We start from the raw sequence: 25994 nt of genomic DNA, 5'->3' as shown, positions 1-25994 counted from the left end.
TTTTACTGATACCCCTGTACCCAGATGGATTGTAGTTGAGAGATCTTTGTTAAAGGATTTCACTTTTCAACAATCCCTTTGTATGTCCAACTGTTCATTTTTGACGCATTACCCTGTGTTGAAATATTCCCATACACTGCTACACAATATTTTTTCAAAAGACTCATCGCCCTTACAGATTTTTCTTTCCTCTAGTATTTGGTACAACAAATATCTTAAATATAAGGGTAAATCTTTCTACTTCAAGTATTGGAAAGAAAAGGATATTATGTTTGTCTATCAATTCTTTTCAGATTCATCCATTCTTTCATTTGATGAAATGCTAACTAAGTTTGATTTATCTGTGCAACATCGTAATGAATTTGATATTATTGCTAATGCCATTTTGTCTCACCTATCTACCCTACCTACGTTTGATACCCTTCCCTCCCTTATTCCTTCCACCCCTCTATACCCGTTGTTTACTCAGCAAATACCCAAAGCTGCTTTGTTATATAAAATGTTATTAGAGAATGTTGGTCCTAGACCTAAAACTGTTCATGAAGTTGCTTGGGAAACTGATTTCTCTTTATCGTTATCTATTGATACTTGGAATCGATTATGGTCCAAACTGTTTAAGACTTCGGTTTCGGCCCGTATTACTCAATCACTTTTTTTCATTTACCATAGAGTTCTGTTTACCCCTATAAGCATTACCAAATTCTCCCCTTCCTCCTCTCCCCTTTGTTGGTCCTGTTCATCTCACCCGGGCACACTTAAACACCTCCTATTTGATTGCCCACGAGTTATTACCTTTTGGAAATCAGTTTGGAAATACTGTATGCGTATTTTTCATTTTTCTGAACCGTTTTCATCGTTGCATATTTTTCTAGGTTCTATATCTGATGTTTTGGACTTACATTCTTATAATGCAAAATTGTTTGACCTATTCATTGCAACTGCTTACAAAGTAATCCTGTCTTGCTGGAAGGATAACTCTAAACTGTCTGTGCAGACTTGGTGGAATTTTGTGTGTGATGAGCATAGAATTGCTATTGCTTCTTCTTCGTCTGTCACCTTAAAAATTAAGTCTGATCTTACCTGGCTACCTTTCTCCACCTTCTTATCCTCTTCTCCCCCCCCTTAACCCCCCTTCCCCCCTTTCTCTTTCTCTCCTCCTCTTTTTCTCTTTCCTTCTTTTTCTTTTTTCCTCTCTATAAGGTTTTCTTCAATTATATGATTTTACTTTACCGTTTTTCTTTTTCTATATCTCAAAAATTGTCTTTCATGATTATCTCCTATTGACTTTGCGTTATCTTCTGTTGTGATATTATGATGTATCATTTTTCTTATGCTTAATAAAACTTTATTAAACAAAAAAAAAAAAAATAGAGACACACGTGGCAAACAACACTCTTGCCAATGGAAGCTGGGTGTGCCAACGTAGACTGCTGCTTGTTAACAAAAATAACTTTTTATTCTTCAACAGGGTGCCTTGGGAAGTTTAAAAAGTTCGGGGTTCTAAAATTGGCATTTCAGAATGTTATAGTCTGTGGCAGTGATTCCCCCCACCTGTGAGAATGAAGTGGCTACAGAGAATTATATGATGCGTTTGATGAGCGATCAAATTACAAGTAAAGGACATAATTAATGCACTACTCAGCCATTGCTAATTTCCGTGGGATACAAGTCATGTGTTCATTGTTAAGTATTGTTTTGAAGTTTATTTTTCTAAAAAAAACTGAAAAACAATAAAAAATATTTTAAAAAGGAAGAGAGTGGCCATTGCATTGCCTGGTAGAATGCTGGACCTGGTATAATGATGATAATTCGTACCATATTGTGGGCTTCCATGGTATTAAGGACCTCACACATAGCATAGTGGTGGCAATTCTTGGCAAATTGTAGGTGTCTATGGCATTTGACTGCAATACATAGGCCTGCCTGGAAGAATCTCTCCATATGTGGCTGTAGTGCATGACTATTTGATGAAAATAACATATTGATGTTTAACACCAAACATGTACTACTAATAATAGGAAGCTCATATGCCAGGTCAAAACAGCTGTATTTCATGAAAATACAAGTATTTTTGGGATAATAGAGTTATTGTCCAAAAACTAAAAGCTTATATTGAATGCAAAAATGTAAGCTTTGTCATACATTGAGAAACTGATATTGAGGAGCAAAATGAATGGATTTTCAAACATATATTTACAGTGATAGTTGAGAACTGACCACTGCTGCTATCTGCGAGGCTAGTCTGGAACACTTTCACAGCCTTAGAACTGCTCAAAGAGCCTGCAAAATCTGTCTGGTGCTATTGAGCACATTGTATTGTCTGCTACTTTGCAACTTGCGTGATTTTTAGCTCGAGCCTGGGCAGCGTATGCGCTGCTCTGCGAGGCATGCTGCATTCAGTCAATGGGCTTTCAACACACCCAGCGCTTTTGGTTGGTTGGCCTGTCTTTCAAAATTCCTTTACTCTGGTTGGGCAATAGTGTTCATCTGTCCTGCCTTTGGGTGTTTGGTTCCCTCCCAGTCAACTTTACCGATTGTTTCTTTTGGTTGGCCAGCTCTGGCCATCTGTTGCCTCCATGCTCGCGCTCTCTCCCTCCCATCATTGCTGCCATCATTTAATCTCTCCAGTGCCATTCCCCACACCACCACCTGTCATTACCGCTGCTTGTGTTAGCTTTTTTTAAACACAGTAGCAGCCATGTAGAGCTTCCGTTATGCTCTTCTGTCAAGAAATGTGGCGGCTTTGGGAGACCAGAGCTTTTAGATCATGGCGTTAAACTTACACCGGTGCTGCGCTTCTTTTTTCAGCACGGCGCCAGCTTTCATCAAATGCCATGGCTTCAGGAGGCCAGGCACTTTTAATATACCAGTAAATGTTGCTGTAACCTCAATAATGTGCTGTGTGGCTAAATACGTAGGTCCCAAAGGTGAGACCGATTGAATTGCAAATGCTTGGTTTTTTTCCTATCTTGCCCGTTCCAAGTGAACATATGCTTGAGCATATACTTGGAAATGTCAGGATAGGGAAATGAAAGAACTTGAGTGTGAAAGTGAAAATAGACATTATGAAAAAAATAGGCCCTGTGAAAATGAACTTTCTGAACTGCTTGTATGTCCATCGAATTTTTAGACGTTTTTAGGGGAGACTTCCCTAAAAGATGCATAATTTTGAGGAAGTCTAGTTTGATCACTTCACTCGTATGGGTGCACCACTTTTCAATTCTTCTCTCCACCAAAAAAATCCTTGTAGAGAGTATGAGGAAGAGTCAGAACACTGGGACTCGTACCTCTGAAGAGCAGGTAAGGGAAAGTGAGGGACCCAACAACTGCTTTCCTTTGTCTGCACGGAAGTGTCATAGAAGGAAATATGTATTAGACCCTCTGAATGCAACTAATCTTCTATCACTTCCCATGATAATCCGGGACTGATATGGTACTCTTCAGGTCTGTAGGTGGTAAGTGGGTGGTGAGAAACATTAACAGGCAGTGCTCTATAAATGAACTGTATATGTACCTCCTCACACTTCCTACAAGCCCCTACATATCATTTGGAACGTGACTTCACAAGTCCCACAACTTTGTCGTCTGCTGAACAAGCTTCAGGACCTGCAGAATGCAGTTTCTCCTATGCTATTAGGGATCCCAAAATTCTAGTCAGCCTCCCAAGACCTACATAAACTTTACTGGCTGCCCACCAAAAAATAAATTCTTTTCAAAGTCCTCTGTATCGTCAACAAGGACCTACATGACTCCCGCCCTCAATATTTCAGAAAGAGGCTTCAATGGTATACCCCTGCCAGAACTCTTCATTCTACCTCAGCTAAGAATGTCAGGACTTCCCGGTTTAAACTGGCCAACTGGGGAGACAGGAGTTCCATTGGTGGTACTGCTAAGGTATAGAACAGCCTTCCACTATATTTAAAATCGTAGACCACCATGCTAAGGTTTAGGAAAGATCTAAAACATGGCTTTTTTCAACTTAATCTCAGCAGCGATTCTGCTCATTTCTTTTTCTCACAGCACTGTAAGCTCTATGACCCCGCAGCACCATGATGCCTCATGGCATTCACGCGCTTTACAAAAATTAACATTACTGAAGACCAAAAGGGTAGGACTGGCTGAAAGTGTCACACATCATGACACGAGACACACAGCTTTTATGAACATCTTTGAAAAAACAGCTAGGTTTAATTTTAAAGACCAAAGACAAATAAAATGCTAACCGTCCATTGGAAAATAATGTGATTACATGAATGTTTTTTGACTTTGCAGATTTTCAAAGTGCAAAATAGGCAGTTGTGGCAAAACAGAAAACCTGCACACCCCTGATTAATTCTGAATGTGGCGTTATCCCCAGGTGCTCAGCCACTATGGGCCCCACTGCAACCTTATGCAGGGAAAATCCATTAGTCCAAATTGGAGGCGAGCATACTCCAACTGCAATGAAGTGACAAATGTTCAAGTATTCACTTAAAAATGTGCCTTTATTTTTCCTCAGAAATTAGACAAATCATGCTTTAACAGTCAATGGGTTTTATTCTTTTAGACAAAATGGAACTTCTTCAGGGCAGAGAAATGTGTATAATATTCAAAGAAAGAGCAGCTATCTCATAGGCAGTTTGGTTTCACAATAGTATTGATGAGCTGGTACATGATACTGTCACTGCATGTCCGGCATGATGTCAGTTACATCTCAAAAACTATACACTAAATTGTATTAAAAAGTAATTTTTGGGAAGGCTAGTACTCTTTACATGTATTTAATCACACATAAACTTTAAATGGAAGTAAATATGCTGACTAGGAGTGGATCCAAATTCGTGAGTGTAAGGTTACTACAAGTAACTTTCCACTCATGGGCAGAGGTCTCGACACTGAGGTAGAGATCTCCCTATGGTAAAGTATAGGAAAAGTAAGCGAAAGTTACTGAACTTTAAAAATAGTAAAAATATTGCATTGTTAAATACTTTTGTAAAATAATATTAAATACCTTTTAAACCTAGAGCAAACAAAAAAAAATGACAGATCACTATTATTTTTAAAGTTTATTAAATATATTTAATTAAATTATAATTATTATAAAAATTGCCCAGTAAAAAGCTTTTTATATTTAATATGTAATAGAATTGCTAAAGATTATGTACAGAATTCGTTTTAATAAAAAAATGGAATAGTTACATTTATGTTTAAATTGTACAAATTGTACTAAAAATATAACAGAATGCTATTTATTATATAATTAGATGTACTTTTCTAACTTTCAGTCAAAGTCATATATATTTTTTAAAAGTGGAAATAAGTTCATTTATTTTAACATTATTTCCTATAGGGTTTTATTTTTAATTCCTCTGTTCGTTATTTTCTATGGAAGGGTGTTGCTTCTATTAGTTGGCCATGTAAGGTGCTAGATTTAAGTCTGTGTTGACCCGCATGTATGACTGTTTTGGAATCTTTTTGTCTGTAGTAACTTTAAAAGTGAACTTTGTGAATAGCAATCAGCTTAGGGACATATTTATCAAGCCTTTGGCCCATTTGCAAATAATAAGAAGCTTTTGGGATGTATCATCCCAAAAGGCATTCGCAAAATGGGGAATCGCAATTTATGAGATGACCTATTTTGTGAATGCATTTAGGGAATCACAATTCCCTAAATGCAATGCAGGAAGCAGGTAAAAATTGCGACCTTGTTTTTAGGAGTCGCAAATTACCACCAACTTCAAGTTGGTGGTAATTTGCAAATTCCTAGAAAAATGCAAATTTTAGCATTTTTCTAGTGCCAAGTGGCGCACAAAGGTAGGTATCTCTACATAGAAAATATAAGACAGGCGGAGGTGGCGCTCTCTGCATGCAGGTTGGTGAATCACGTTTTACAGCATATGAGTAGTGCCACTACAGTACTACCAAACATACTACAAAATGCAGTCTGCGAATACCATAAGCTTTATTTTTTTCTTCACAAAGCAAAGACAAACACTAATCTCAGATGCAAAGAAAATCTTGCTATGTTGGAATAACATTGATTATGAATTATAACACACCAGTCTAATCCAGTGGTAGTCAAAGGTTTTCATGCTACACCTGCTTCGTGTACAAAAAAATTAGTCAGCCTCTAAGAATGACAACAATATTTTCTCACAATAATTCAATAAAATTGGCAGCACTGAACATACTTAACATGTCAAACATTGGAGTTATCTCTTTTAAAAATGCCATCAAATACATGATTGCCAAAATTCTCACAGTCCAGTCTCCAAAAATGTGTACAAGTATCCACAGTGTGATTATTTATCAGAATTATGGAGAAGGGACTTTGATAGTTATTTGGAGACTGCACAATTTCACATCTACTGCCAGCCACGACACGAGTGACATTCGTAGAGACAGGGTATACATAGGTGTCAACATTTTACGAGGGACTCATCATTTATTTCTATGCAGGGTTACAATATCAGATCACACTCAATTCATATAAATCTCTTTTTATACTACAAGTACAACTGTGAGGAAAAAAAACTTCCGGCCAATTGGAGGAATGTCTTATCCAGGATAGGAGTATTGTCTAGGGCAGGGGTCTCCAACTGGTCCCTCACTGAGAGTTAATTCTGCTTAAGGAAAATCATCCAGAGCTACTGAAAAGTTTGATCACAGTACAATAGTGACCATGTGCCAGATGTATGACCCACCAATTTGCGATTCACAAATTGTGTCGTAATTGCGGCTCGCAATTTGTGACTTGCAAATTGGGATGCACAACCGTGTCTGAGACACTGTTTGCGATTCCCAATGGGGCCGCAAATTGCATGCCTCATGCATATTAATGAGGCTGTCGCAATTTCCGACCCCATTGGGAATGGCTGGCATTTCCAGGGATGAGAACTATTAGGAAAAGTGCTATCAATAGGAAATGCCTCCAAATGGCTAATATAATAACAGCTCAACTCAGGGTCAATTACCCTTCTATTAACAGCATTTGGAAATTAAACCGTTGTGTCTTAATCAGCATATCAGTTTCTGAAAATAAACATATTTTTCTATTAAATACCTCTTTCTTTTTGCAGAAGAAACAAATCCAATTTCTCAAATTTATTTTCTGAAAGAAGCACCATTTCTGCCTTCAAAAACCCAAACATCATCTTTTCATTTTCATCGAGTACTTACATGTACAAATGCTTCATCTTTACAAAATCTGCTTCAATGGTACACACTTTACAATTCATTAACATGTATGCCTCTAATATGCCAACAATGCTCACCTTTATACTAGAGGCACTACTGTGCCAAGCCTGGACATCATAATGATCAGGATGCTCACAATACGACAGTCATGGCCACTATTATGCCTAGGGTGGCCACACATAGGTCAGTCATGCTAACAATATGTCAATGATGGCTACCAAGTTGAATAATTACACCAAGAATGCCCAAAATATGTAAAGTCTGGCAATTTTTATGCCAAGGCCACTACTAGGACAGAAATGGGCACACTAGTGCCAGAGTAGAGTCCTATATCACGGGGAGACACATATACATTTGGTGGTTTTTTACATCAGGATAACTCCCAGGGAGTTACTATTGGGGAAACACGCCACACACACACATTAATATTATTATTAATGACATTTGTTAAGCGCATGGTTGCACAAGGAACAGTGCGTCTCCGCGCTGAAAATCCCACTAATCATCGCATCAGCTTAGCCCAAGGAGGAAGAGCATTCGGGCCGGGGGGAAACTAAACTGGTTAAGCCTTGGAGAAAAGATGGGTTTTCAACCTCTGTCTGAACCTTGCTTCAGACGGTTCCATCCTCCATTCGATGGGCAGGTCATTCCAGTCTTTACTGGCTAGGCGTCTAAAGGACCGTCCTCCCATCCTCGCTCTGTGGATCCGTGGAACCACTAATAGCATGCTGCCCATTGACCTAAGAAGGCGCGAAGGACGATAGATTGGAAGCAAATCCTGGAGATATGAAGGAGCTTTTTTGTGAGCTATGCGATGGGTAATGCACATAGTTTTAAATTTAATACGTTCCTTGATTGGAAGCCAATGCAGGGAGCGCAATGCAAGTTTCCCAGAGGCCCTTCTAGGGAGGTTCAGGACAAGCCTGGCAGCTGCGTTCTGGACGCGTTGCAACTGCATTAGGCCTTTTTTATTGAGTCCACATAGGAGGGAGTTCCCATAATCTAAATGGGAGGTGACCAAGGCATGTACCATTGTTTTTCTGGTGCTGGGAGGCAGTAGGTCAAGGATTTTCCTCAGGACCTTCAAAATGCCATAGCATTTACCGGCAACATTACCAACATGATTAGTGTAGGCTAGATTAGAATCAAGAAGTATGCCACGGTTTTTTGACTGTATCCACCGGGACAGGGACAGAGCCCAGTTCTACAGGCCACCAGGCGGATGTCCAGATGGAGGGACAGGGACCAACAATAAGAACTTCAGTCTTGTTACACATACTGACAGATGTACAAATGGATTTGCACACATGTATACACACATAAAGAAATCAAGAGGGAGTCAACTCATTTTCTGTAAAAATTAGATTCTCTAAATCCATCCAGGAAAAAGTTTTCCTTTTATAACAGTACTCAAACTAACTTGTAATTACAGTGTCATATACATCATAGTGTTCTCTCTGATACTTACTGCCCCGAGGCATGCTTTTAACCTCAAATCTCAAGGGAGCCCTGCTGTGATGGGTGGGAATCTAACGGTTAACATTGCCTATAAGGTACCCTGGTATATGTTTTAGTAAGGGTCCATTTGACAAGGTTAAAATCTGAAGGTGATGCTTATGAGTTTCTATCACTCAAGCATCTTTGATTTGGTCTACATGTTTCCGCTACCTCCAATGCCAGAAGATCTCTAAACTGCGCGCATTCTGTTAGCCTCAATCTATTTGTCAAAGCAAATTCCTCCCCATCTCACTCGTGCAAACCATTCATACAAACCAATCTGTGAAGACTTCTTAGTTTAGTATCGGTATATTTCTCTCGCCCATTAGGGTCCTAAAGGTAGAATGTGTCTATGTCAAAGGTTGGTGCTAAGGTCCCCCTAGTTACCATTTCCAGGCCCCTGATTTCTCACTGGCCAGAAGTGGATCTCTTGAGCTAGCCCACACTTTCCTCTGCTCCTACGCCGATCAGGCACCTGACTCAAATACCTTCTCTCTGGATCCTCAAACCGTGGGCTCTATCTCAAATCCAGCAATGACAAAATGTGTTTTTTAACTCAACAGACTGGCATGCACTTGTATCACCATTAAATTCAAATACAAAACTGTAGTGCTTACATATTTCTGTGATCGGGATGGTGACGTGGCAGAACCGCTCCATACCCTCTTTGAGGACGGCAGGTTTCCCTGTAAATGTACAAGAGTGTAATAAGACTGAGTTTTGGTACTGTAGATTAAATGTTAAGCTGACTAGCACAATCTCTGCAGATCAAAGAAATAGTTCAATTTTTTTTAAATTATTTTTATCAACAATGCTCATGAGACCATACCATTACAAAAGATGGGGTAACCCAATCATGGTCAGGGACCTGGGTACAAATTAATACAAAAAACAATGGCCCTTGACCTGTATTTAGAAGGAAATGAATCAATTCCCTCGGAGGTATATGTATATACTATTTTCAGAGCTATTTGAATTAGTGCGACAGCTCTTTGGTATTTAATACATCATTTGTAAAGAAAAGGAAATAACATGTGCAAGTACCTGTAATTGAAATCACCATATATTTTATTTCAAAATGGCGAGAGCGTTATTTAAACACGTCATGTCATTTAAGGATAGGTTGCTCCAAAGGGTAGAGAGCGTGCAAAAAGAGAAAAGTGCTCAAGTGAAACGTGGTAGGAAGGGAAACTCAAAGTAGGTGACATAGGAGAGAGCAAATTAATATTATTTATATACAGAAGGACCTGTTGTAAATCACCGTTCTAAAAAGCCTGGCCAAAGTCAATTCATATGCAGTGTTTTACAATGTTTCTTGATATATACATGGAATGTATCATTTGTATAGCACGTGGGGGGGGAAGCACCGCTTACAGCGGATATATCGCATCGCGCTGACATTGCATCGCGGCTGTTACATCGTGCACGACATCACATCGCATGTCATCAGGACGCATGCAAGTGCATCGCATTTCCTTATACATCGTTAACCATTACATCGGAATTTTGTTTCTTTACCGGCATTTGTTTCTCTTACCGGGCATTGTTTATTTAACAGACTTTTGCGAGCAGAATCGCATTTTCTTTATTGAATCAATCGCAGTATTTTGGTTCTTTACCGGGCATTTGTTTGCCGGGCATTTGTTTATTTAAGAGACTTTTGAAACTCGTGTTTAATGAAGCAATCTCGGCAATCGTGCAATATACCGGAAAGGGGCATTTGTTTATTTAAGAGACTTACAGCGCAAACAGATATGAAATACCGTCATATGTGAGCAGAATCAGATTTTGTTTATTTAAAACAGTGGGAGGCAGATATGATATTGCAACGTGTAACTGCAACAACATGTGGCAATTACAGCGTCAATAAATACAACAACATGTGGTCGAACGGATAGGTAGCCAGACTTTGGTGCTGTCAAACAAGGTTCGAGCCTCCAATCATCCACTCATAGCAAGATGATATACGAGCAGAATTGTGTTCATAAAATGATATACGAGCAGAATTGTGTTATTAAAATGGAAATTGTGTTTATTAAACTTAATTGAAGCTCAATAACATGGGAAGCAGATATGATAAATTCTTTTCTTTAAAGCTTTCATTGTGTTCATTTGGGGAAAAAAAGCTGCAACGCAATCAAGCACAATTGGGGCAAGGTGTGCATTTCAGGTCATTTATAGAATGGATTAATAATCATTAATATTTAAGGCTCACATATGTTAATATATGCATGATGGATGCATGAATGAATGATGGGTGGATGGTGGATGGATAGAATTGATTAATAATCATTAATATTTAAGGCTCACAGATGTTAATATATGGATGATGCATGAATGAATGATTGCATGAATGATGGTTGGCTGGATGGTGGATGGGTGGATGCATGCAGGAATGAATGATGGGTGGATTCATAAGCATGAAACATTGCAAATAAACGTGTTTTTGTATGTGAACTATATCAATATATAATAAAAACATGGAACACATGAAACATTGCAAATAAACGTGCATGGTGGATGGATGCATGAATGAATGATGGGTGAATGGGTGACTGGATGGTGGATGGATATAATGGATTAATAATCATTAATATTTAAGGCTCTCAGATGTTAATATATGGATGATGCATGAATGAATGATTGATGCATGAATGATGGGTGGCTGGATGGTGGATGGGTGGATGCATTCAGGAATGAATGATGGGTGGATTCATAAGCATGAAACATTGCAAATAAACGTGTTTTTGTATGTGAAATATGTCAATATATAATAAAAACATGGCACACATGAAACATTGCAAATAAACGTGGTTTTAATAAAAAAAAACATTACATCGCTAGCGATGCCAACCTGACAACTGACGCCATGAAACATTGCTCAGCTCGCAGATGTCAATATATAATGTGGAAACAACGTAATTATTAATAAACATGTAACAGCCACGCAAATGTTAACATTACATTAATAAACATGAAACGGGTGTCAAATAAATGTGTATTTGTATGTGAAATCGACGCACAAGGCAAAGGGAAGGGATGAGGTCTGACGCCTAGCTCTGCCGACTTTGGTGCTGTCAACCAAGGTTCGAGCCTCCATTGCGATGTCAACGTTATTTCATAATGGACAGAATCGATTAATAATCATTAATATTTAAGGCTCACAGATGTTAATATATGCGTGGTGGATGGGTGGATGGGTGCATGGTGGGTGGGTGCATGGTGGATGGATGGGTGCATTACTGGATGGATGGGTGCATTACTGGATGGATGGGTGCATGGTGGATGGGTGCATGGTGGATGGATGGGTGGATTACTGGGTGGGTGTGGGTGGATGCGTGGGTGCATGGGTGGATGGGTGGGTGGATGGATGGGTAACTTCGTGTCATGTGTGATGCTTCAGAGTGCGCTGGACTTTGTCAAAAGCACTCAGTATGCTAGTGTTACCCCTGACATCGGGCCACGGAGCAGCGATGAAAATTCACAATGACATTTGCAAATGTGAAACAATTTTTTCAGGAAGGATTTCATTATTGTAGTGATGGGGTCCTGAATACAAAGACACGTATTTAATAAAGGCTGTATACACATAAGGCAAACAAACGGGACCGTACTTTTATTACACATATTTACGCCAGCCACTGTCTTTTTCCACCTCATGTTCTTATTTATGCTTCCAGCCCACTGCCCTTGGAATCTTATTTTCAGCTAAATCGGGTAGTCCTCCTTTGTGAACTGTGCAGCTGCCTACCAGCGTCAGCGGTATGGAGTATTGTTAGCTGAATCATTTGATCACATCCCGAGGCGTAAAAGAAACTGCTCACAGAAATATTTAAGATCACTTTATAGATACGGAGGCATAATCTGACAAATAATCTCAGTCAGCATGCCTAGGCAGGAAGAAGGCCTTGGATGTTTGAAAAAGAGATCATTAGAGTTTGACCCCCGCCCCCTGAGTGCACCTTCGTTTTCACACCTACAAGTTTTCACTTTATAATAGTAAGAGGTGAGCATTCATCATCTTATCACTCACACCGCACTGATATTAAACAACACATTCTACTGCTGTATTTATTGCCAGGAATTCTTTTTAGCCGTATGTTTTTGATAACAACATATATTTAATGGAAGTTATGTATAACAAGTTTTAACTAGTATGAAACATGCAGGCGATATCAAACACCGCGTTGTTTTGCCATGCGACTTGGTGTACTGCGGGGTAATGTACGGGCCAATAGAAAGCAACGGAATCGCGTTGCAACAGATAGCGAGGTAAAAACAGACGATGTCATGGTCTGTGCGATGTAAAAGATGCGGGGGAAAAGCGCGCGATCTCAATGTGCGCGATGTAACGTCATACATCCACGTGGGGGGGAGGGTCCAGGCCCTTAGCTGGGTGGGGTGTTTGTCGACGTTTCGATCCATCTTATAGCCATCAGGTAGTTAAAGCCTTGGCTGTCCGGATCTTCATCAGGACTGGGTGGGGCAACCTTATAGGATGTGGGGCCTAATCACACACCCACTGGTCGTATCAAGATGAGGGCTCTAAGTCACGCTAGTGTAGTCGTGGCAGGATGCAGTGGTGAAGTCACTGTATTACTTAGTAGAATTGGGGTCAGTCAAAAAGATTGGAGCAAGGTATCCAATGCGTTCACCAGACGTAAATAATACATTGCTTGTCAGGGATTGAATCCGAAACGATCCGCCATCTGTTTCAACCAAGCCGCATCTGCTGGCCCCAATTCTACTAAGTAATACAGTGACTTCGCCACTGCATCCTGCCACGACTACACTAGCGTGACTTAGAGTCCACATCTTGATACGACCAGTGGGTGTGTGATCAGGCCCCACATCCTAATGCCTAAGGAATATTCCTTTTATAACCACATAAATGACTTCATGTCCAGCTAGACTGCATACTGTGTACCTGTTCACTCCTGTCCTCTGTATTGCCCACGGAATACCTGGGTAGGATACAGTTTGACCATAATCAACTATTACTTGATATGACATGCGGAAGACAGCATATAACTGTCCTCACTTGAACATCGCAGAATGCCATGCTAGAGGACCGACCATTTAGGGAATCATTGGTTGGTGCCATATGCCAATATTTCCACAAAACTGTAGGTTTAGCCTCTAACACTTTACTGGAATGAGAGGCCTTCAAGATAGGGATGGGTTAAGGGCAACTGTATTAAGGAGATGGTAGGAGTGAGGAAAGTACTGGAGCGAGAACTGATTGCAGACACTGCTAGTCACAGGAGTGTACTATTCATATTGTTTGGGGGTCAAGGACAAGAGGTTTTCATGTTTATTTTGTCCTTGGGACAAGTAGGCCCAACCCCCAGCAGCACAAACCCTTTGCTGACAGATTTGGCTACTACATTATGGATCAGGGAAGGGCATTGTCTGCAGTTAAGGTAATATTTGTGTCCATGTGTTAATGCTGTTCAAACTTGTATTTATGGTTTATTAATACAATGCCTTTATTATTGGGATGAGTGCTCTAAGGAAATTCTGAAAGTTCAGACTACACTACGGTCAGTGGTTACATTATAAAAATGCGTACACCTGTTTGCAATGTTTAGCAATATAAGGCTACATATAAAGCTTCCAAGATGCTCTCCGATGAGATGCAAATATATGCACGAGCTTGACAGCAAGATTGATGATTCTTTACTTTCAAAAGGAAATGTTCATAAAAATGAAAAAAATGCAACTAGGGAAAAAAACGTTTTGCTAAACTTATGTGAAATTGTAGGTACCATTTCTTTGAAGCATCGTTTAGCAAAATGTGTTGATGCATCCTAGTATTTCCAAACAATATTCATAATGGAAAATCAATGTAACCAGTTGCAACAAAATTATAGGAAACATGAAAATAAATGAGGGTAGGAAAGTGCTCGTTGCCACATATTTGAAATTCATTGCTCTTTCAAGGTATTTGACATTGTAATATGTCAACGAGTCATGCCTCGAACGATTCGATTTTCAAATTTGGAGCAAAGATTTTCCTTGAAGGATTTTTGATCTGCTCTTTTGATTCTAAACCAGTACCCCAAAAGAGCAGATTTGCTCACAGTTGCTGGTCAATTAGTCTAATTTGCTTGATGATTGTGGAAGGTTAAATATTGTTCTAAGTAGTATACTTTGCTCCACGGAAAAGCTTCCAGCCATAGGGTAGTGTGGGTATGTACTTAGCTTTTGACCTTTAGAAGTGGTGATAAAGATGGCCATCTAGGGTTTTAACAATTTTTATAGTGCAAATCTTAATGATATTGCTGTGCCTTTTATTAACTCTGCCTATGCCTTATGATCACATGTTTTGTGTATGGTGACACCAAGATATGTATTGGTTTTTCGGAGTTTCAATCGTTTGCCCGCTATGTTCCAACCTGTGCCCTTACCCTTTTTCAGGCCAAATGTCAAAAGCTTTGTCTTTCATAGTTTATCTCAAATTGGTTGTGTGAACAATAGTAGTGTCTTTAGTGTGAGTTGTAAACCAATTCGAATGGTATCTAAAAAGACTTAATCATCCGCAAATTTTATTATGCTTACTTGGTTCCCATTTAGCTTGGGTGAATAGCCTCTTGAATTAAATATTGTAGCCGCACTGTCGGAAACAAAAAAAATTTAAAAAAGGAACGTCAAAAAGACACAACCCTGCTTCAGCCCTTTATTTGCCAAGATTTGTTTTTGCCAAGCGAGTGTTATTCCCTACTTTAACCTGCAGACAGTTATCTGAATATAGACTCCTAATGGCATTCAGCAGTTTGTCCGGGATTCCCCATTTCGTGAGTTTAGCCCAAATTACATCTCTGTTCATGGAATCAAATGTATTTTTAAACTACAAAGCAGGTATATAGTTGGTTGCGAGCTCTAGTTGCATTGCATGGAAACAACAAGGGTGGCATGATGCTATCTAGTGTACTGCAATTCATTTGAAAGCCCATCTGGGACCATGGATATATATTTCTTTCTTCTGTAAATGTTTTCAGATCGTCTAGCACTATTGATGCATAGTATTTCGACTCTATATCCAATAGGGCAATTAGTCGGATCTTTTGGTAGCCTTTTTATGAAGTGGATAAAGATGTGACCCTTGCCAAGAAAATAGAAGTAATCCTATAGTGAGGCATCTCTTTAAAATATTTTTCAACGTTTCAAGTCAATAATCAGATTTTGACTTAAAAACTACAGAGGAGATTACGGAGATCCCATCCTCAATTCAGGGATATGCAAATGCAAGCCTGTAAGGAAGTGGGATTGTTAATTAGGGGGTATTGCTACTCCCAGGACAAAGTAAAATCCTAGCTGAAATGATTGATAGAGACAGACTCCCAGCTGGACAGTGTCCGCTCTACTGTACATTACTGGAGCAGAGGGCATCAAGGGGCGCTGGACCACAGAAACACAAAGTGAAGCAACTGCTAGTCACAATGGGCGACTGGCAGACACTAGTGATCTGGTTCTATAAATCTCTTGTTTCTATGACTATGATGAAAGTGACATGCCTTAGGAGGGAGTGAGAAACAGAACTGGGAAGAGAGCTAAACGATATGAAATGGAAGACCTCTCTCAAATACGACCATAATGTTTCTAGAAATACACACTTTAAGTACACACAAAGTAGTCATCTAAATGGGACAAACGTGCCCCAATTTAGCTAATAGGATGTATAATATAACTATTACCAGTTGCCCCAGATGCTCGTATGCAGGTGCAGGGTTCTTGCTCATGGTGTTGGAATGCCCCATTTTAGCTCATTTCTGGAAAGAGTTTACCAACCATCTGGCAAAATCCTTGGACAGAAAATATCTTTGCACCCAGGCTGCAGCTTTCTGGGCTCCTTTCCAAACCTGAAGTTGCGGAAGGCTGGTACCAGATTCCTTGAGCAAGCATTCTTGTTAGCAAAGAGGGTTATTGCTATGGCATGGAAATCAGACGATGCACCCGAGGAGGCAGCTGGCATAAACAGTAGAGACATGGGCTAGTGGTGAGAGTAAAGGGACGACCAATTGCACAACTGTGGAATGAAACACTGACTTTATTAGCATCATTGCAGGAATGACTACTGTGGTCCAAGGTGATAGGAGGAGAGAGGTGTGGTGCATAGAACTAGTTTCAGATGGGATACCTACCGACTCTGCATATGGATGATTGGACTAGACTTCTCTTTGGAGATACCTTGATTCCTTTCCATGGTAGGACCTCAAATGTCACAAACATGGATGTACCCAATAGAGAAAGTGAAGATAAGCGATACTTTGAAATGTAAATACTCGAAGCACGCAAGTTCGGTGCTTTTAGTTTACTTTTTAAATTTGTGCTTGCCAGTTATATGAACTTGAAGGTGGACATTACTGTGAACGACTTGGGAGAAAAACTGTGTATGTAATAGAAATGTGGAATGTATAACTGGCGCATTGTCTATATTCCTCCTTTTTAAATGACTCATAAAATAGTTTGAAAAAATATTAAGCAAAACATAGCAAAAATAATGATCAATGTATCCTTGTGTGTTTTATTTCTATCTAGGCAGAAAAATCAGAGTCTATTCAGCAGTACTAATGCAATCATACGAAGCACTGAGAGCCCACAAGCCCAGGATACACTCGGGTGGACTGCGTCTACCCACTCATTCCACAGGATGGATGCCACCTACCCTGCCAACAGGTTTGGTTCCACAGAAATATGCTAAACGTGTCCTGGTGTAATTTTCAGACACCCCACATTCAGCAGCGTCTGCACGTTGTCAGCTTTCCTTCCCAGAAGCAAAGTGCAGGCAAGGAAGGGGGTTATCAGACTCCAGCCATTCCCATAAGAAAAACCCAAGTTAAGGGACTATCAGGGCTCCTTTTGTTGGAGTATCCTGGCTGGAAGCTATCTGGAGCCGTGGAACTGTGGATCGATGTAAGCAAGAACAACGCGCGTGTAAGATACAGTACAAAGGGGTGCTCAAGTCTCAGACTGGGAGCCAGTGAGAAATTATTCAATTAAGAAAACAACAGACAAATATGGTGGGATCTGAAAAACTAACGCATTTCATTAACAATCATTAACAATATGTCACATTTAAAATTAGTTCGTTATTTTATACATAATTATGAAGTTACCTCTCGGTAATAGCTGAGTCTATATTGTCTGCATTTATCAAACTCTTCGGTATGTCTCTTTGCAAGTAGTTTTTCTTTAAACAAATCTGGGTTAACTGCTCTTCAGTTGTTGTTTTCCAATCCTGGAAATAGAAATGATATAAAAAAACTGCCTGTATTTAAAATATATACTTGCCTACATCACACACATTTTGTGATTATTATGGACTATCAGTACTATTATTATTGCATTCAAAACCTCAATTATTCAGAAAGGACTGGCTCTTTCCTATGTTGAATCATATTAATTGTGCAGGTTGTCTAAAATTTTTGCAGTGTTTATTCTCAGCACAAACTACTACAGCATGGTTATACATAATTACACTGGCTGATTTAAGTCGCTGTTAGCCATTGTTCAATTGTAAAAGATTTTTTGTCAACCATTACCTTTCTTCATTTCTATGTCACGTTGCACATGAGCACTTCTATGAACACTTTCTATACACTCTTTGGAGCAAACGCGGTACAATCTTCTCAATATATGTATGCATTTAAAAAAAAAAAAAATTTTGTCCTCATTCCACCAAAAGCTGTGCAAATAAGCTTCCTCAACCCATTCCGTCGTGGGCGCCCTGGGGCTGATGATCTTGCAGAAGCCTGGGCCACCTTGCCCTGCCTCTTTATTCCGAGGCATGGTGTAATCATTGGACAGGAGGCCTTAGACCAGCCTCATTTCCCTTCCCCATTCCACCAACGGATCCCACACCATACTGTTCATGTTTCGTCCTAGTCCAGATTCTAAGCGCGCAATGCTCAATGCCGCCCGTAACCAACTTTCATACAGGGGTGGACTGGGGTCCTTCCATAATTTACATATCTCTCTGCGCGCAATTAAAACTAGACTTAGAAATAGCGCTACCTGTGCTCCCCTTAATAATCTAATTAGATCAATATCCAGCCCCAAAAAAACTCTAGCTAAATTCAGGCTTAATTGTACCTTAAAGATTCCCTCCAGGGCCTTCTCTACCATGGACCAGAAGGGTCCCAATATAGGGCAGTCATAGAAAACATGCAGATCGTCGGCTTCCACTAACCCGCACCTGGAACATGATGGGGGGGATTCACAAATTTAGCTATTTTTTTGGGTGTGTAATATAGCCTATTTATGGTGAAATAGTGATTTTTCTTCAGGGAAGCCGATCTAACATATTTATATAGGAAATGGAGAGATGTGTCGTAGAGAGCTGCCGCTGAATCTTCCAACCTAGAGGTATTCCAGATATGGTACATAGGGGGGGCCTCCACTTCCTCCTCCTCCAGCATTTTCCTGTACCATAGTCCTACTTCCTTCTTCATCAGACTCGGGGATTGAAGTAAAGACTCAACATCCCAGTTTCCACCTATATTATCCCTTTCGGCGGCAAACCAAGAACAGATCTGAATGTACTTAAATCTCGAAAAGGAGTCCCCAATCTTTGATCTCAAGACCTCCCATGGTAACACCCCCTCTGAAGATACCATATCTGACCATATTACTATCCCCGCTCTCCTAATAGGAAGAGAGAGACTATCATCAAAACAGGGTGGCAGCCCCGGGGAGTCCCAGATTGGGGCAAGATCAGAATAATATTTTATGCCCCATTTCTCCTTAACTCTAAGCCATACAAAAAGTGCATGTTTCAATACCTTTAATCGCACCTTTTTGTAATATTTTGGCGCACCAAACTTATAAAGGAACCCAGAGCCCCCGTTCTCTTGTTCCACCATAGTGTTCAATACCTGCCCCCAATTGGAATCATCGGGGCTAGACAAAAGGCATCGAATGTTTTTCAGTTGGAAGGCAAAAGAGTACGAAAGGATATCTGGAAGTGCAAGCCCTCCCTTCCTCAATCTCCTTTTAAGCTTTTTCCAGGAGACCCTAGAATTCTTATTAGCCCATATGAAACTGCCTATTTTCCCCTGGATTTTAGCCAACAATTTGTGCGGGAAAGGTCAATGGAATCATATTGAATAAGTAGTTCAGCTTTGGCAGTATTACCATTTTAACCAGATTAACCCGGCCATATATTGTGAGTTGAAGGTTCTGCCATCTCAACAAAAGATGATCAATATCCTTCGTCACCTTCTTGATGTTAATCTGTGGTATAGTATTTAGATCCGGTGTTATTATTATTCCCAGGTATCTAAACTGCTTGCTTTGAGTTCCCCCCAGTTATCCACCCCCCAGCACATTATTTCCGTTTTTGAGTTATTAATCATATACCCTGAGTATTGGCCAAAGTCCTTCATTGTCTCTTCCACTTTGGGGAGTACCTCCAACGGGTTATCAGTATAAATTAACAGGTCATCAGCATATAATGCCAACTTACAGCTAAAATTTCCTGTCCTAAAGGGTGTGATCCGGTCATCCAATCGAAGTGCTTGCGCCAATGGCTCGATGTAAAGATCGAATAGGAGGGGCGAGATAGGGCACCCTTGCCTCGTTCCTCTCCTTACACTGAAACGTGAAGTTAATATACCATTTAATAGAATTACCGCGGATGCACCCTCATAGCAATCCCTCAGTGTCTTAATAAAGGTTGCCCCAAAACCCATTGAAGTTAGTACATCCCACAAAAAGCCCCAGTTGACTCGGTCGAAAGCCTTGGCCGCGTCATAGGCCGCAATTGCAAAGGGTTCCAACCGTGCCTCTGCTAAGTCTATACTTCCGATCAACTGAAGGGTTAAATCGTGTATATATCTCCCAGGAACAAATCCTTTTTGGTCGGGATTTATAAGTTGTGGGATTAACTTTGCCAATCTCCCTGCCAAAACACTAGTAGAGATCTTATAGTCCGCATTTAGCAGGGAGATAGGCCTATAAGAATCAGCCCTGAGGGGATCCTTCCCAGGGTTTAATATTAACACGATTGTAGACTCCTTCCATGAGGGGGGTGCCCTTCCCTCCGGGTTATAAACGTAGTTAAATAAATCACACAGCCGTGACGTTAAGATGTCCTGTAGGACTTTATACAGCTCACCGGGAAGGGCATCTGGGCCAGCCGCTTTATTGTTTTTTATTTTCTTAATATATACTCCAATTTCCTCCAACGTCAAGGGACTATTAAGAAGTTCTCAACCTTGGTTCATTAATTTTGGCAGAACCTTACTCTCCAGCCACCGTAGGGTGCTGTCTGAATCCGGTGCCATTTCATCTTCTTCATATAATTTAGAGAACATGGAGAGTAAATGTTCTTCCATATCCACCTGCTGGGATGATATGGTTCCCTGGTTGTCAATAATTAGGCTATTTATGTTATTTCTGACCCTGTCTGCTCTTATTTTACTAGCCAGAATAGACCCCACCTTCTCTCCGTATTCATAGTTCTCCATGGCATGGGCTGTCCATTGTGCTTTGACTTTTAAGTCCAACAGCCCACGATATTCCAGCCGGTGATGTTCTAGGTCGGCTATAACCTGTGACAGAATGTCTGGGTGGACACCGTGGCTTTTTGTTTCTAACAATGTGATTTTATTTTCCAGATTTTTGAGTTGAAGAGCCTCCTCCTTATTACTAGCACTAGTAAGGCTATGTATTTGACCTCTAATATAGGCCTTATATGCGTCCCAGACAAACTCGATTGGGGCGGAGCCGACATTATCTGAGAAATAGTTATTTGTTACTGTAATAATGGTGGTGACTATGTCCTGATTGCAAAGTACAGACCTCTTTAGAGTCCATCTGATGGAAGTTCGCCTGATGCTGCTCATCCTAGATGTAAATATAATGGGGGCATGGTCTGAGAGGATCTTCGGAAGTATTTTATTTTCATATATATACTCCAGACTTAGCCTGTCTACCAAGACATAGTCTAATCTTGAGGCATGCCCATGCTTTTTGCTAAAATACGTAAAACCCGGTGCAGCCTCCCCCTTAATCTTCCAGAGATCGCTAAGCCCCACCTCGTGCATCATATTAATCATGGCTCGTCTAGAGCGCGGGGTGGTGACATGGTGACTATAATTAGATCGGTCTTGTCGAGGAACTTAAAGTACATTAAAGTCCCCCCCTATAACCACAGGGGAGGTAGCCCCCGTTACAATGGACTGAACTCTAAGTAGCCAGGTCGGATCATCTATGTTAGGGCCATAGTAAGAAACTATGGTCCATTCACTGCCACTAAAATCGACCTGTGCCAAAACCCATCTACCTGACTGGTCTGTAGATGTTAATTTTATGGACCCCCTAATCCCAGCCTTAATCAAAATTGCAACACCCTTATTTTCCCCAGTTTGGCCCGAACAACAAAATGCACCTATCCATCTCATTTTCCCAAAGATCTCTTTACTTTCAGTAGAGCTTAAATGAGTTTCCTGAAGCAGGATAACATTAGCCGGTGATTGTTCCAAGAAACTCATAATCAACCTCCTTCTCCTTGGGCACCTAAGACCGTTCACGTTCCATGAGATATAAGATACTCTATTATGGGACATTCATATTGTCCGTCCTCCCCTCTTTAGACCGACTAATCACCCACAGGCCTGTGCTCTCGGAATTCCTGAAACTTACGATGAAAATGAGGATCAAATTTTCTCTTTTTTATATATGTATGCATTACTAGATTTCTTAAAAATATAAATTGAATTGGTTTTGAAAATGTTATTTGTGGTTACTTTCTTTCTTTCTTTCTCACTCCCCAGGATCATAATACGTGAATTAATATTGTATTTTTCTTCATAAGAATGCGTCCCCCGGGGAAAGTCAGGTCGCAGACCCCTCTTTCCCTGGGGTTTTTGCGCAGGCCAGGCAGGACACGCAAGGTCAGGATCAAGGGGTGGGTTTAAAGGTGGGGTTAGGTGAGGTTATAAGGGCCAGGAGAGTATACTGCATCCTCTTCCTGTGCTCAACACAACTGGGGAGGGAAGTAAATTGTTGAGTGTAGAGTAGGGGTTAGAGTGAGGGCTATTGCCAATCAGACGATTGGTGGGGACATTTGTACGACTTGTAGGCTAGTTTGATTAGAGAACATCTAGGACCAAACAATGTTGATCCCAGACGCGGCGGCCGTTCGCGCTGCACAGCTGCTAATTAGCCAGGCCGGGCGAGAGGACCTCCCGCAGCCGGTCGTACTGGGGCAGGCCTGGAAGGGTCTGACCTGAGCGTTGAGGTCGGCGGCTGCAGTAGTAGCAGCTGTGGAGGTGTCATGTCAGGAGGAGTCACCACCGAGAAAATCAGCCGTGTCAGGTAGGGTGCAGGCCAAGAAGCCCAAAGAGGCGGGTAAGTGCGGGGGCAGGCATCAGAGCATCCCCGCACATGTGACTGGCAACGCAGGGCTAGGAGAAGCTGTCGCTGGGGAGGCTTCAGCGCGATGGTCAGCATGAAGGCACGGGGCTTGTTTGTGGCGGAGGAGGAGGGGGGTCTTGCTGGGAAGGCCAAGTCGGGTTCCTCTGGAGAGGGCCCGGTCCCGAATGATGGAGGGGAAGGGGGAGGGGGTCTGGCCCTGGGTGTACAGCCCCTGGGTTCCTCTGAGCAGGGAGGGGGCAGGAGTTGGAGGATGGCCCATTGGATCTCTCCAGGATGATGGGGGGGGGTCCTGGAAACACACAGCCTGAGGGTCGGCCTTTGCTGGGAGGGCAGGGGGGTCCAGGAGGGGGTGTGACTGCACGGGGATCCCTGGTGATGGGAGAAAGGGGCTGGAGTCATCCTTCAGTGCTTCCCAGGTGGGAGGGCATTACTTTGGAAGAGAGGATCAAGGACCAGCGCAGGCTGATCCAAGAAGAGGAGCAGAGATGGGCGGGAATAATTGCAGGCAGGGGGACAGGATGATGACCTCTGGGAGGGGGGCCCCCAACCCCCACGTCAAAGGAGGAGAAGGCAGCAGCTTTGGAGGAGAGTTTGCGGAGTGCAAGTGGGTGTGGGTGGAGGATAAGGGGCACGCCCAGACGGGTGTAGGGACAGCCAAGACAGCGGTGGGACCCAATAGTGTTGGGGCCTCCTCAGGTTGAAGCAGCCTGAGGGGGGCCACAAGCCAGTGGTTGAGACTGGTAGATGGGTGGGGGGGCCAGTGGGGCACAAAATGGTCTTGAGACACCGGTCGGAAGGAGCACGGCGGCCCACCCTCCATCGAGGGATCGGGTGGCTGCGGGAGTTGCAGAGAATGTATGTGACGTGATAGGCTTACACGGTAAAGGTCAAAAGAGAGCTGTGAGAAAAGTGATGTGGGCGCCTGTAGAATGCGAGGAAGAGCTGTGCTTGGATTATGGGGATGAGAGTGAAGAGTTGGAGGACGGTGAAGTGAAAGATGATGAGGGTGATGTTTGCACCTGGGGGGGGCATGGGAGCGTCAACTAGCACAATTGGTGTTTTGCCGGAGGCAAGTACTGCCCAAGGCAAGACAAAGATGAGAACGCAGAAGAAGACAGGTGCCAAGGGAGTGGACTGGGAGATACAGACGAACCTGACAGGTGAGGGCGAATGGTGGGCAGCATGATACGGAGGTCCTAAAGGGAGGCGTAAGAAGGCCTGCTGGTCGGTCGGTGTGGGGGATGGGTGTGTGAGGGACACAGGAGTAGAGGCATGTGCACCAGTGGTGCCTGAGGCAAAAAGGAAAGAAGAGGGGGCTATACAATTGGTGGTGGCAAGTGTACAGACAGACAAGACAGAGGGAGCTGTCGGGAAAGAAGAGACACTGGAGGACAAACGTCAGAAGAAGCTCCCGTATGTGGGTCTGGCTATGTCTTTGGGGTAGCTGAAAGAGGCAGGATCTGGTGTCACAAGTATGTGGACATTTTGAAGCTTTTGAAAAGGGAGATTCAAGCTAAAGAAGAGTCAAAAGAAGAAGAGTGGGAGTTGACCAGGAGGCCCCGGGTGCAGGTGAATATGGAGAACTGGACATCAGCTTTTCTGATTTACGCCAGTATTTATTGCAAAAAAAACACCTAGACAGGGCTATAGCCTTATTAAAATACATGGACATCATCCCAAAGTTGGAAATGCATTTCGGGGGTTTCGCATGGTTGGGTTATGATAAGGAGTTTAGGGCGCGTATCAGTATTAACCCAGATAAACCTTGGGGGAGGTGGATCAGGAATTATGGATGCAGTGGATATCATCCACGCAGTCATCTGCATCCACACATACAGCAAGTGGCCTGCCGGTGACGTATCAGTCTTTTCCAGCACGTCCCGCCCAGGCTGAGGCGGGGGTAGCAACAGTGTGCCAGGGGGTGCAGGTACCACTCCTAAACAAGGAGGAGGGAACACAGGAGCATGCTGGAACTATAATAAAAGTTATTGTTCCAGATATCCCTGCAAATTTAAGCATGATTGCTCCTAATGCGGAGGGCGACACGCTCTCGCGTAATGTTTCACTTTGGCCACACCGTCCGAACAGTGGAGAATAACTAAGGGCAGAGGACAGGCTGGGCCCAATGGCTCCTGCCCCAGTTAGAGTTGAGGCCATGGGCCCATTGCTCTCGAGGTACCCGGATAGAGAAGCTGCGCTAAAAATGTATTGGAGTTTTAACAAGGGTTTCCAGGTAGGGTACCAAGGTCCCAGAGAGAAAAGGTGGGCAGAGAATCTAAAATCAGCCAAAGAACTACCTGCAGAGGTAGAGGAAGGTAGGATAGTGGGCCCCTTTGACGATTGGCCGGTGGACAACTTGATTTTTTCACCTCTGGGGGTGGTTCCTAAAAAGATCAAGGTGAGTACAGAATGGTACACCACTTGACGTGGCCGGAAGGGAGGTCGGTCAATGACTTCATCGTGGAAGAGGACTCGAGGGTGCTGTACGCCTCAGTGGACGATGTGATCCGGCTAGTAAGGGTGTGTGGGCAGCGAGTGAAACTGGCTAAATGTGATGTGAAGTCAGCGTTTCGGCTCCTGCCTATAGACCCTGCTGATTTCTCATTGCTGGGGATGCAGTTTCAGGGGGGTATTTTGTAGACAAGTTTGTTTAGCACGTTTCTGCAGGGGGCATTTGAGAAGACAAGTGGTCATCGGGAAGTGTCACACTACCTGGATGATTTCTTATTCATTGGCAGAGGACAGTCCGGAGAATGTGGGAGGGCCTTGCGACAATTCCAAGACATGACGAAACACTTTGGGATGCCGTTGGCGCCGGAGAAAACAGCTAGGCCCAGTTGTAGGTTGACTTTCCTGGGCATCAAACTGGATTCTTTCATGTGGTCGGCCCGGTTGCCTTCAGGTAAAGTTCTGGAACTGCTGAATTTCCTGTTGCGAGT

At 42.2% G+C, this 25994-nt stretch overlaps 1 protein-coding gene across 1 annotated transcript in view; it reads right to left on the bottom strand.

Moving 5' to 3' along the window:
- The window catches only part of CFAP95 (cilia and flagella associated protein 95), a 213425-nt gene that overhangs the window by 119296 nt on the left and 68135 nt on the right, over window positions 1-25994 (bottom strand). Inside the window, exons 3-4 of the mRNA XM_078677406.1 lie at window positions 17793-17914; window positions 9291-9359 (exon numbers count right to left, since the gene is read on the bottom strand). Of these exons, the coding sequence (XP_078533532.1) occupies window positions 9291-9359; window positions 17793-17914 (191 nt within the window). The remainder of the gene's footprint in view (window positions 1-9290; window positions 9360-17792; window positions 17915-25994) is intronic.

This window comes from Lissotriton helveticus, chromosome 2_1 (genome assembly GCF_964261635.1).
Source record: "Lissotriton helveticus chromosome 2_1, aLisHel1.1, whole genome shotgun sequence".
NCBI classification, from domain to species: Eukaryota; Metazoa; Chordata; class Amphibia; order Caudata; family Salamandridae; genus Lissotriton; species Lissotriton helveticus.
The sequence above is the reverse complement of the archived record's forward strand: the minus strand, read 5'-3'. Positions and strand labels throughout refer to the sequence as shown.